The 13,625-nt window shown below is 36.0% G+C and overlaps 1 protein-coding gene across 4 annotated transcripts; it reads right to left on the reverse strand.

The window, feature by feature from the left end:
* Positions 1-10,100: 10,100 nt before the first annotated feature.
* On the reverse strand, positions 10,101-13,438 carry LOC113310554 (glutamine synthetase nodule isozyme-like). Of its 4 annotated transcripts, none has more exons than XM_026559262.1 (12): positions 12,929-13,438; positions 12,499-12,538; positions 12,301-12,404; positions 12,164-12,212; positions 11,962-12,068; positions 11,779-11,872; positions 11,370-11,519; positions 11,212-11,286; positions 11,042-11,095; positions 10,870-10,913; positions 10,597-10,753; positions 10,101-10,401 (listed from the first exon to the last, which is right to left on the reverse strand). In XM_026559262.1, exons 1-12 carry the CDS (start codon positions 13,000-13,002, stop codon positions 10,258-10,260), a joined length of 1,092 nt encoding a protein of 363 aa, XP_026415047.1. In that variant the 5' UTR covers positions 13,003-13,438; the 3' UTR covers positions 10,101-10,257. The 4 variants fall into 4 exon arrangements, with proteins under 4 accessions (XP_026415047.1, XP_026415049.1, XP_026415048.1 ...); XM_026559264.1 differs by having other exon boundaries at positions 10,597-10,726; positions 12,929-13,433; XM_026559263.1 differs by having other exon boundaries at positions 11,370-11,498; positions 12,929-13,424.
* Between the last annotated feature and the right edge of the window lie 187 nt (positions 13,439-13,625).

A 13,625-nucleotide genomic window follows, 5' to 3' on the forward strand; every position in this document is an offset into this window, starting at 1 on the left:
TTCCATTGGATTCTTGTTCAATTCTACCTTTCTAATATATCGAAACAAATGCTCGCTCTATAGAACAATTCCTATGATGGTAAATGTACATTTATGTATATATACTCGAGGTTATTTGTGCCACGACTTTTGTGACAATAAACGTTTTCCCTGGAGAGGTTCTCATGTTATAGTGAATGATCTTACGAATTCAACGAGCCAAGAATCACTAAATTCCGAGTTATAATGATGAAGTTATGAGTGATTTATTAAAGTAACAATTATAAGTGTTACTATAATTGTTCGTTAGTAGGAAACAATCCACGAACTGTTTGTAACGGTTCACGGACTTGAGCCCAATTACCTGACTAGAAGCTATTTTCGGTCAAGTTTTTGATGTTTCCTTATCTAGGAAAGATAGCTATTACTCTAAACATATTTGATTACCATATTAAAGTGTTTGTGATTCTTTCCTAAGATAAATTGTGATTTATTCACATAAATGCAATATTTGCTAAATTAATTATTTATTTAATTATTTTGGCAAGAGTGTAACTTAGGAAAGACTCCCAAAATTAGGAGAGTCTTGGAAGAGGAAAATAGCTTTGCATAGCTTTCAAGTTACCTTTCACTATAAATAAACGGTTCGTGAGTGCTACACGTTTTTCATCCCCTTTGGAAAATTGGTGTAAGCTCCATAAGGTTGTTTTCCATTTCTTATGTTCTTCGTGAACAAGAGTGAGATAAAAGTCTTTGTATTGGGGATCACAAAGCCGAGTTGGATTTAATCTTCGTGATTGATTATACAACTTGTAATCTAGGTTTTTCACCTCTTGTCTATTCTAAGGTTTTCTCTTCTGATATAAACCATTCAAGATTTGTTGATCATAAACCCTAGGTTTTGATAGATTTCAGTTTCCGATTGTATACCAACACTTGTTAGTCGAAATCAGAAGCTAGAAAGAAAATTTCGAATAAGGTATCACGTAAAATCCTTAAGAAGTTTTATGCAAGATAACTCTAGATTTATTCTAATTGTTCTTGTTGTAGAATAATTAGGTTTCTCTTCCTTTTATAGAATAATTAGTTTGTTTTGATATTGCTTTTACCTAGTAATTGTTTTTAAGAAAACAAACACAAGATTTCCAAAACCTTGATTTACATCTAAAGGGAAATCGATTCGGTGTTTTGTGAAAACAAAAGATTGAAAAATATCAACCGTGTTGTTGCATCTTTTGAAGAGAACTTTGTTCTGCCAGAAGATTTTTGGGAATAACTTCTAAAGAGAATTTGTGTTCTGCTAGAAGTTATACGAGAAGAATTCCTAATAGAATCGGTGTTCTGCTAAGAGTTCTATAAGTGCTTTAATACAACTGAAGCAAGTATTACATCTAGTCCAAATAGGTAGTAGGAATTTGGTGTAACAACTTACAATCAGTGTGTGCTTATTCTGGACTAGGTCCCGGGATTTTTCTGCATTTGCAATTTCCTCGTTAACAAAATTCCGGTGTCTGTGTCATTTCGTTTCCGCATTATATTTCTTTATATAATTGAAATAATACAGGTTGTACGTTAATCAATTATAGTTGTTAAATCCAATCTTGTTTGTTGGATAACACTTGATTGAACTTGGACACTTGACTTTGTCTTTTTCACATTGTTAGACCAGTTTGGACTAACCCTGTTTTAAGTGAACGCCGTGTTGAAATATTCCTTTAGTGATTGTTGCTTAAAGAGGTTTATACACGGTGGGTCTTAAATAGGTTGTGATAAAAACAAAAGATATTGGTTTGATACCGTCCAAGAACTCACACACTATAATCAGGTTTACAGACTTGTTCTGTTTAACTCTGATTGTGTTGAGAGAGATGTATAACTCTTGGATATACTTTTTTTTGATTGAGTCTGACTGTCTAGTTGATTCTCTTGAAAGTATATTGGAGTTAGTCCATTCAGATTGCCAAACAAAATATTGGGTGTGGCTGTTAGACCCCGGCTTTTTAATTTTTGCTACAACAAAATGCAAATACTTCTTCTTCTCACCACGACAAATCTTATGATAGTGAAAAAAGTTCTGCACAACAATAACAAAAAGAGCTATTGCAAGTACCAGATAGAATCGCAGGGCCTACGGAAGAGCAATTTTTTAAATTAAATTAATTGGAACAAAACCAGTTGACGATGAGAAGCCGGTGTAAATTGAATCTAAGAGAATATCTGAAAGATCGTGCTCGTAAGACAATAGAGAAATGTGTGGTTTAGGCACTATAGTTGAAGCTAACATCACTCTAAGTTTCATTCCTATACCATCATATGCAATCCAAACTTGAATCCGATCCTCACTTGCCTTGACACCCACCATTAATTTCGGTCTAGTACCCAGAGGGTGAAACTATACAGATCTTATACAAAAAAAATTTTATTGGTATACAGATCTTATACAATTGATGTTAATTCCTGCGTGGTCACCCTTGACGGTATCAAATTCTTTATTATAAACGGTGTCTATATAAACAACAAGATGAAAAACCCAAATTAGAAGCAGCATTTTTCATAACTTATGTAGATAAAACTATCGCCACGATAAAAACTGATTATTATGTTTTTCTTCTTCTACCAACGATATTTCCAAAGCAACATTAATTGATATACGGTTCTATTAGGTTTTCATATAAGGTTAGGGTTTTCTTTTTTGGTCGAAGAGATGAACAAGAATGCGAAAGAAATGATCCAGAACTGTTAAGGTTATTGTGGGTAGGATGGGTACTTCGAACACATCTACATATTTTTAATATATTTGATTTTGTCTGCACATTGGCCAAAATTGGTTAAAATCTATCCCTCCTCGTATCCATTCTTTCCCTCCTAATAACAGGACTCTTTCAGACAAAAACCTTTCAGGTTTTTCATTTCTTATGATGTGATTTAGGTGTTGTTGTGTTCTTTAATTTCCACACCTTGTGTGTTCCAAGCAACCAATTTCATCTTAGATGATCTAAATGATGAGACAAAACAAATTGAAAATAATTTAAGAGATGGGGTAACAGAAAATAATGCAGGAATTGATAATAGACAAACTGCAAGAAGTCAGTGGGATCTTAGAAAAATATTGCAGGAATTGAAAAGAGACAAAGTAACTAGCAAGCAGTCAATGAGCAAGATCGTAGAAAAGATTTGGGAGTATAGAAATTATACCTGAGCCCCCTGTTTCCTTTCATCAACAACTTTCATCAAGTCGACAATTTTCTCATCAAATGGAATAAATGTTGAACCAATTTTTACGGATTCTCCTAGGAAAGATCCATACTGGTTTAATTTAGTTGAAACAGAAATCCCCTCATTGATTAAAACAGGTGGAGACGAAGGAGAAGATCTTGAAAGTACTGAAGAAAGACCACAAGATTCCAAGTTTGATACCGATTTTGAAGATTCACTAGAAGATAAAGAAAAAGTGATAATAAAAGTTGGCCTTACATGTTCCAATAATTCATTTTCTGATGTGAAAAATTGTTCGTCAGAGAGATGAGGAGAAGATAAATCAATAAAGACAGCTGGTGCCGAAGATGATTCTCTCTGATGAAAATAATATTTAGGAATGATATCCCCTAAGAGGCCCACATTCTGAATCTGAAAATCCCAATCTGAGATTTCACGATAATCGGGTAAGGGAGAGAAAACAGGTGAAGGATCCAAATTCGAATAAGGTCTTTTACCTAGTATTGTTGGGTCATTATCCAAATCCAAATCCAGCCCAATAAAAAGAGACATTGAGCTGACTGACTCGTTGTCTAACTCAATTTCTTTTAACTCAATTTCTGAAACCGAATTAGGTCCATACAATCTATCCAAAAAAGTATATGAGTCCATCCAATCTGAAGTATCTAGACTGAACTAGGGGAGTAAACAAACGCCGACGAGCACATTGATGCATCAGAGTAATATGCCATATTTATTTGAATTCATCTAAAAGAACTTTAAACTCATCTTCCCAACTTTGAGATTCATCATCGAAGTCAATGAAAGGACTGTTATCATAAATCCCTTCCAACGTGCGATTTTCAAGTAAAGCACAGTTTGAGTGGACATGTCCCAATCTGTCTCAGTTTAGGCTTTGACTCTAACTGAATGAAGGATTTGAACCAGCTTTGACTCTAAATGAATGAAGGATATGTCTTTCTATGTTAAGTCCTAATTTGTCAAAGAGAGGGTCACCAGCATCTGGTATTGTAGAAGGTGGGAAGATCTCAGATACCTAACCCACTTTCTTGCATATTCTAGCTATGATGCAGTCAAAATAATGGAAGTTTTTTTTTTACTCGGCAAGATAATGGAAGTTTTTAAGGTTGAGAAGTTGAACCCATACTGAGACGAATTTCAAAGAGTCTCTCTCAATAAGACCATTAGAGAAGATTGCACACATTGGCATATACTTGTCAGGGTCTGTAAGACATGGTCGAAGCAATATGCTCCCTTCGGGAAAATTCTATTAAAAACAAGTTCTTCTGCAACGAGAAAGTTTTGAATTTTATCCTATGACCCCGTCTATATTTAAAACATATTTGATGATATATTCTTTGTCAAAAGTGGATGTGGAGATAACTCTTCCAACCAGTGAGTTTTCATTGTTGAAATTGACACTTTCGATGATCAGGGGAAAGACTGGTGGAGGAGGTAGGTCACGAGCGGATGCATGACTAATTTTAGATGGAGCATTTATTGGGGGAGAATATAAGTCTTACTAAAGACCACTATGGATAAATCTGTTAAGAGTTAATGTAATGTTCTTGTGAACAAGTCTTGTGTACAAGGTACACTTAACATGCACTTTAGTATGCAGGTGACTTTAGTCTTCTGAACAAGTCTTATGTACAAGACATATTTATCATGCATTTATGAATGCATCTGTTTTAGTATAGAATATATATGGACAAAGAAGGTCCACATGTATCTCTTTTGTTGTGTCATATATTGACCAAGAATAGAAAGAGAATGTAAGAAGAAACATTATGTTAATAAAATCAAATCAAACAATCAAATATATCAAGACCCAAATCTAACAATTGGTATCAGAGCATAGATCGTTTGAATCTGATCTTGGAGAGTGAAAAAAATCAATTTTTACCCATTAAATTCAAAAATCAGCAACAAATAAACTTTTCAAATTCTAGATCTAGAAAACAAAAAACACAATTTCTTCAATCAATCATCAACCAAATCAATGGCAAGTAGTATTCAAGTTTATACATTCAACAACCTTCAATACCACTTTTTCATGGAGAAAATTATGATTTTTGGGCCATCAAAATGAATACCTTGTTCATGTCACAAGATGTGTGGGAGATTGTAGAAGATGGGTATGATGAAATTGAAGATACATCAACTCTCAATCAAGACCAAAAGAATTTACTTAAGGAGAGTAGGAAGAAGAATGCTAAAGCATCCATGTACATCCAACAAGGAGTTGGAGACACTATTCTACCAAGGGTAATTCATTTCCCTAAAGCTAAAGAAGCTTGGGATATTCTTCAAAAAGAGTATGGAGGTAATAAGAAGGTAAGCGAGCTAAAATTACAATCTTATAGAAGAGATTTTGAGAATCTTAAAATGAATGTTTGAAAGAATTTTCATCAAGAGTTGTTGAAGTTGTTAATAATATGTTGATGTGTGGTGAGAAGATGGAAGAAATAAGAATTTGTGAGGAGATATTGATTTGTTTGCCGGAAAAATTTGAACCCATTGTGGCGGTTTTGGAAGAGACTAAAGATTTCTCTACATTTAAGTCACAAGATTTATGGGCTTCCTTGAAGGTGTATGAGCAAGGTTGTCAAGACACTCCGAAAAGACAATTGAGAGTGATTTTCAATCAAAATTGAGCTTGAACTCAAAAAATTCAGCAATGAAGAAGAATGAGTACAAGGGTGAATCAACATCAAACTTCAAAGGAAAAGGAAAATGGAAGAAAGGAGGAGCAAGCTCCAAAAACTACACAAAGAGTGATTCTTCACAAGGACCAAAATGCAATTTTTGCAACAAGAATGGTCATTTGGAAAAGAATTGTTGGAACAAAGGAAAACCCCAATGTCATCATTGCAAGAAGTATGGGCATTTGGAGAAGGATTGTAGGTACAAAGGTGAAGAACAAGACGGTAGCGCCGAAGAGAAAGAAAAACAAAAAAAAATTATGCTTGTCAAAGTGATATGGTCACTTCCAAAAGTGAAGTGTGGTTTGTGGATAGTGGTTGTACAACTCATATGTCCGGTAAGAAAAGCTTGTTTGTGGATATGGATATATCCGTAGATTCTCTAGTGAAGATGGGAGATGGAAATATGATTCAAGCTAATGGAAGAGGGACAATTTGTGTGCAAACTATCAATGGAACAAAATACATTAGAGATGTGTTATATGTTCCGGATTTGGCACAAAACTTGTTAAGTGTTGGGCAACTTGTAGAACTTGGGTATGCCTTTCATTTTGAAGATGGGTATTGCACCATTTATAACAAGAAGCACAACAACAAGAGACAAGTGATGAAGAATATCAAGATGGAGAAGAATAGAAGCTTCCCAATTGTGTTTGAAAAGTAGAAAAATGTTGCATTGAGGATGGAAACCATTGATCAAACATGGTTATCGCATAAGAGACTTGGGCATTTGAATTTCAATGGTCTCAAGGTGCTTTCCAACAAGAACATGGTGCAAGGACTTCCACAACATATCAACCACAAAGATGGAGTATGTGAAGGTTGTGCATTTGGGAAGCAACATCGCCAACCATTCCCAAAAGGTGTAGCTTGGAGAGGAAAATAACTTCTTGGTTTGGTACATACCGATGTGTGTGGACCAATGAAGACACCAACTCATGGAGGTAATAGATACTTTATCTTGTTCATTGATGATTTAAGTCGTATGACTTGGGTGTACTTCATGAGGCGAAAATCCGAAGTTTTTAGCATCTTCAAGAAGTTCAAGAGCCTTGTTGAAAAGCAAAGTGGTCGCTACATCAAAGTTTTGAGAAGTGATAGAGGCAAAGAATACAACAACAAAGATTTTGATAAATTTTGTGAAGACGAAGGCTTGGAAAGGCAACTAACCGTGGGTTATACTCCTCAACAAAATGGTGTTTCCGAGAGAAAGAACCAAACCGTGATGGAGATGGCGAAGTCCATGCTTCATGACAAGGGTATGCCTAAAGTGTTTTGTGCCGAAGCCATCAACACCGCCGTCTACTTGATGAATAGGTGTCCAATAAAAGCCGTATGGGATAAAACTCCTTTTGAAGCATGGAGTGGGAGAAAGCCATCGGTAAGACATCTCAAAGTTTTTGGTAGTGTGTGTTATTCTCAAATTCCAAAGGTGAAGAGAACAAAGCTTGATGAATCAAGTGAGAAGTGTATATTCATTGGCTATAGCCTCCAATCAAAAGGTTATAGATTGTATAGCTTGAAGAGCAACACAATGATTACAAGTGGTGATGTCTTGTTTGATGAAGGAGCTTCATGGAATTGGGAAGAAGGTAAAATTGAGAAGAGAACCATTATTGTTGATGAAGAGCAAGAAAATTCAGCAATAAATGAAGTTGAAGAAGGTGAAGAAGAGGAGGAAGAACTGCCTCAAATACCACCAAATACAAGACAAGGAGCATCTCCAAGCATGTCTCCAAGTACTAGTGCATCAACATCACCACCATCGGCACCAAAGAAGATGCATAGGTTGAGTGAAGTGTATGAAAGATGCAAATATTGTGTGGATGAACCGGAAAATTTTGAAGAAGCATCAAAAGAACCGGTTTGGATAAAAGTTATGGAAGAAGAAGTTTTTGTCATCGACGAGAACGATACATGGGAGAAGGTAGCAAGGCCAAGTGACAAAGAAGTTATTGGTGTGAAGTGGATCTACAAGGTGAAGTACAATGCGGATGGAACGGTTCAAAGATACAAAGCAAGGTTGGTGGCAAAGGGCTACTCACAACAACCCGGTACCGACTACAATGAAACGTTTGCATCGGTTGCTCGTCTTGACACCATTAGAGCCGTGATTGTTATGGATTCCCAAAAAGGTTGGTTACTATATCAACTTGATGTCAAATCGGCATTTTTGAATGGAGAACTCCATGAAGAGGTCTATGTAGAACAACCACAAGGTTTTGTGGTGGAAGGAGAAGAAGACAAAATATACAAGTTGAAGAAAGCTTTGTATGGTCTCAAGCAAGCACCAAGAGCTTGGTATAGTGAGATAGATGGATACTTCAAGAGGCAAAACTTCAACAAAAGCAAGAGTGAGCCTACACTATATGTGAAGACAAAAGGTACGTCTATTCTCATCGTTGCCTTGTATGTTGATGATCTTATCTTTACGGGTAATGATGCTCATATGATTGAGCAATTCAAAAGAGAAATGATGATGAAACATGAGATGAGTGACATGGGTTTGCTCAAGTACTTCCTTGGTATAGAAGTTCATCAAAGTGAAGACCGAGTGTTCATTTCTCAAAGCAAGTATGCCGAAAAGGTGTTGAAGAAATTTGGTATGCTTGGTTGTAACCCCACATCTACACCACTTTTAGTGAATGAGAAACTCAAGAAGGATGATGGAGGAAGAAAGGTTGATGAGACTTATTATAGAGGTCTTATTGGAAACTTGTTGTACCTTACACATACAAGACCCGACATCATGTTTGCTTCAAGTATGCTTTCTAGGTTCATGAGTTCACCTAATCATTTACATCTTGGCGCGACAAAGAGGTTGTTGAGGTACATACAAGGAACAACGAATTTTGGAATCATGTATTCAAGAAATTTGGATGTCAAATTAGTTGGCTATTGTGATAGCGACTTGGGAGGGTGTATTGATGACATGAAGAGTACATCGGGTTGTGCTTTTTCTCTTGGTTCGGGTATATTCACATGGGCATCGAAGAAGCAAGAAACCGTAGCTCAATCCACGGCGGAAGCGGAGTACATTTCGGCATCAATAGCTACATCACATGTTGTATGGCTAAGAAGAATTATGGAAGACATTCAAGTGAAGCAAGAACAAAGCACCGTAATTTTTTGTGACAACAAATCGGCAATTGCTATGTCCAAAAAATTCGGTTGAGCATTGTAAAGCAAGACACATTAAACTCAAGTACCATTTCATTCGTGAAGCGGTTGAAGATGGTGAAATTGAACTCAAGTATTGCAAGACGGAAGACCAATTGGCGGACATATTCACCAAGGCACTTTCCAAAAGTAAATTTCAAAATTTCCGTGAGCTACTAGGAGTTGGAAAGCATCACATTAAGGAGGAGATTGTTAAGAGTTAATGTAATGTTGTGAACAAGTCATGTGTACAAGGTACACTTAACATGCACTTTAGTATGCAGGTGACTTTAGTCTTCTGAACAAGTCTTATGTACAAGACATATTTATCATGTATTTATGAATGCATCTGTTTTAATGTAGAATATGTATGGACAAAGAAGGTCCACATGTATCTCTTTTGTTGTGTCATATATTGACCAAGAATAGGGAGAGAATATAAGAAGAAACTTTATGTTAATGAAATCAAAGAGATAGAGAGGAAATACTTCCCCATCTCCATTTCAAATAAAATCAAATCAAACAATCAAATATATCAAGACCCAAAACTAACAAAATCTTCAAAATCACGCGTCTCCCGAAACAGGAAGTGTGTTTAATGATGCATCTTGGGAGAATCTGAGCATTGTTGTCATGCGTTCGATAACGTGATCGCTAGGATATTCATGGATCAGTAGAAGTGCTTGTATTTCCAAAAGCCTCTTCTGGAGTCTGGAACTGTAGGTTCTAAACGCAAAACTCAGATGGTATTCCCCATTTGACGAAGAACTATGGTGGAAACATTCCTGAGAAGACCAACAGAAATGAACCCCTACTTGTTAATTCCTACTGAATATATATCAATGCTATGAAGAAGATAGCAGGTGACGCACAGGCGTGTTATTAAGTGTCAAATGTGAAGCTTTCCAAGACTGCATCACCTGGGCCCATCTAAAGTAAAATCTATAACTGGATTAGGAGAGCTCCGTGCAGGCATATTCTTTACAACAATTCCAAAGATATAGCATTGTTTCTTTCTTTTTTATGAAGCAAAACATATCGCATTCAAAATTACTGGTATGCATTCTTTTGTTTACTAAAGAATGAAACTATCTCGTAATTATCCACATCAGGTAGTCTTATCCCTAGATAGTGAAAGATAACAGGTCCTTCCCCAAATAAAAATAGCTAACAAGATACAAAAGAAAGTTTTTTTAATTCAGAAAATCGTGGTCTCTGCAATCATCCTAGTGACGACATACGGATCCATATTGGATGGAGGCCTTCGGTCCTCGAAAAAGCCTTTCCCATCATGCTCAGTATCACTCCCGACTTTAATAGATGCACCACGATTTTCAACTCCCTGTTAATGAGACACACAAAATGTTACATAAGGTATCAGTCAAATATCTTTATCATTCTAACTTGATTTAAGTTGAATAAAAAGTTGAACCAACTTTTTATAAGAGAAGTATGAATTAACTTGTGCCAAAGTTGCAAAGAATTTTAAACTGAAAAAGAGAAAGAAATTGAGATAAGGGGACAAGCGTGTAAATACCCAATTGAAGATGGTGTAGATGTCGGCTGTTTCACCATAAGCAGCAATGTGTTCGTTGTGTCTGTGCCTAAGCTTTTCAACTGCATCTGTAATGACCTGGTACCCTCCATTCTCTCTCATGGACTTGGTACTAGATAAAACAGACTTACGTAAGACACTGGGAATTAAAAATCGTAGAAGTATAAGAACTACCATCAGGTATCCAAAAACAGGAGAAAAGGGAGCAGGACTAATTTACTGATTCAGTGGTAAGTGTCAGTAAAATGAAATTACCTGTAGTTACAGTGAGCACTAGCCCCAGCCCCCTTCCAGTCACCCTATAACATTCAAAGTAGCCAATAATAGTTAAAATACTGGGATACCAGCGACAACAAGGATAAAAGGCCATATCTAAACTACGCAGGATTTCTGGCCTAGCAACAAAACAAAGAAAAAAGAAGAAGACCTTGTTAGGCTTGGGGTCGAAGGAAACGACAACTCCAGCGATTTCCGTGATCCTCTGTTCGGATGGAGAGAAACAAATATAAGTCACACTGAAGTCAAGAAACATAAACAGTCTATCATGAGTAAAAACATAGATTAAGTTTAATATTTGCAAAGTGATCTACTAATTACCTCAAGAATGTAACGAGCCACCCATATCTCATCACTAGCAGAGATACCAACAGCAGGGCCAACTTGAAATTTCCACTGTATAACAAAAATAATCAAGCTTTGATTTTGAAACCAATTAGACAAATAGAAGAAGTTGATAAAACTAAAACAAAACCCACCCGTCCAGGCAGAACTTCTCCACTGACTCCACTGATGCTAATTCCTGCATAGAGACAGGCATTGTAATGGGCATCAACAATGTCACGTCCGAATGCCTTGTCCGCACCAGTACCACAGTAGTAAGGTCCCTGGTTATCATCAGTAAACAACTGAAAAACACAAAAGAGAAAAGTTCAAAGCATTCCCATAGTAAATTTGTCAGATGCAAATATGATGCACGGTTAGCAGGAATTACATCAGTAACTTAAAAGGATCAAACTACATGTTTCATAACAAATTGCACTCCCTATTCAATCGAAAAGACGGTGTAAATATATGGAAATACCACAAATCAAATGCTGCCAAACCAAAAAAGAAAAACAGACACAGCACAAAAACCCTCTCTAACAAATAGCTAAAATTTATTACCTGAGGTCCAGGTCCAGGAAAGCCACGCAAGGGCCATCCAAGAGGCCAGTTAACATCCTTCTGCAAGAGGGTGTATTCTTGCTCAATTCCATACCTGAAAATGTCATTACACAAATCAGGTCAATAGTACTCAGTAAAACAACCCCATATCAAAATATCTTTCGATGAGTCTAAAATCAATACCATGGAACTTCTTTCTTAACAACAGGATCACTGAATATCCTTGCAGCATCACATCTCTTGTTAGTTGGGATAGGCTCACCTACCGGAGTATAAGCATCACACATAACCTAAAGAATTCATCACAAAGTATATCAAATTTAAGATGAAAACTAGTTTCAAATATTTAAGGCAAAAGATTGAAATAACAAATAAAGTTGCTTACAAGAATGTTATTTCGTTTTCTAAAAGGGTCTTTGAAGATAGCCTGAGGACTAAAAAAAAATACAAATGGTAATTAGAAACAGAATATAGTACAAGATTTGAATTTCAATTCCAAAGTAAAACAAAATAAAAGCTTACTATAGGATGACTTTACTATCCTCTTCTGGAGCTTGTCCAGTGCTGGAACCATTGTACTTCCATTTTGGTAGCTTGGAAGGATCACTAACCGGACTAGGTAATGTCTAATCAATCAAGCCAAAAACACACACAAAATTAGAACCAATCAAGAAATCAATCAACGAATCATTGCTAGAGATTGAAGAATCCAGAGGTTACCCTTCCTTTGCTTCTAAGGTCCATACCAGATCCACCAATCCTGTTTATCATACGGACATCATCAAACCATTATTAAACACACAGAAAACTTATGAATCCAACAAAAAAAAAATTCTCATTAAAATCATTGAAACAAAAAAAGAGACCAAGATTCTAAATCAATTGGTAGGTATAGAAGAATGAAAATCAATAGCAACTTCAGAAATAACAATAAACAGGACAAACCCATAGAAAAAAGCTATTTAATGTATCCCCATTCATCATCATAGAAACTAAACATGCTTCAAAAAAAACAAAAAAGAATCATAGAAACTAAAAAAATCCACGCTTAATAAATTTCAATTAAGAAATATAAGAAAGAATCATCAATAGAAAAAAAAAAGAAAAAAAAACATAACGAAAATGATGATGATGATAAGGAGAAACTAACCATATGTATTCAGCTATGATCTTTTCAGTTTTGTCTGAAAGATCTAAGTTCAAAAGATCTGTGAGCAACGACATATTTGATTAATCTCTCTCTCAGATTTTGTTTCTGGGGTTTTCCTATGGGGTTTTGTGCAAGGTATGATGCACATATGAGGAGAAGAAAAGGAGAGACTAGGGAGGACATTTTCAGGATTCTTCTTTCAGAAACAAACAAGAAAAGTATCAGAATTCAGAAGGGACAGAGTTGATGCTGGGGTTAAAACAACCTTCGATATGAACAAAATTGTAAGGTTATTCAGAAGACCATCAGAGACAAACAACAGAATTTCGAAACCTGGATCAGAGAATGAGCAGCTATCGGAACAGAATACTATGCGGGAGTCACCTAAAAGACAGCAGGAGGAACTGACGCCGTGAGTTGGTTAACTACAAGTCTACAACCACCACATAGTCTGTAATTGCAAGAAGAAATAAGCCCAGTATGCTGCCAAGGTAACACTTTATGTTAAGGAAAAGCCCATAACTTTCATGATATTTCGAGCCCTGTTAACCGTGGTTTGAGAGGCGTGAAGTGGCTCGTCTTTCATTTTGAAATTTCGAATCGAATGTTGAGACGTGAAGTGACCATTCATGATTGATTATTACATGTGAAGTATTATATCTCCATTATTAGCCTAAGTGTGTAACAAAAAAGTATA

This window comes from Papaver somniferum, chromosome 9 (genome assembly GCF_003573695.1).
Source record: "Papaver somniferum cultivar HN1 chromosome 9, ASM357369v1, whole genome shotgun sequence".
NCBI lineage: Eukaryota > Viridiplantae > Streptophyta > Magnoliopsida > Ranunculales > Papaveraceae > Papaver > Papaver somniferum.

Excerpts from the sequence above, each read along its gene's own strand:
- LOC113310554 (XM_026559262.1), bottom strand. The coding sequence starts at position 13,002 with ATGTCGTTGCTCACAGATCTTTTGAACTTAGATCTTTCAGACAAAACT. Across the intron at positions 11,520-11,778 it reads TTCCTGGACCTGGACCTCAG|TTGTTTACTGATGATAACCA; the intron begins GTAATAAATTTT and ends TGTGTTTTTCAG. Across the intron at positions 11,096-11,211 it reads TGGCTCGTTACATTCTTGAG|AGGATCACGGAAATCGCTGG; the intron begins GTAATTAGTAGA and ends CCATCCGAACAG.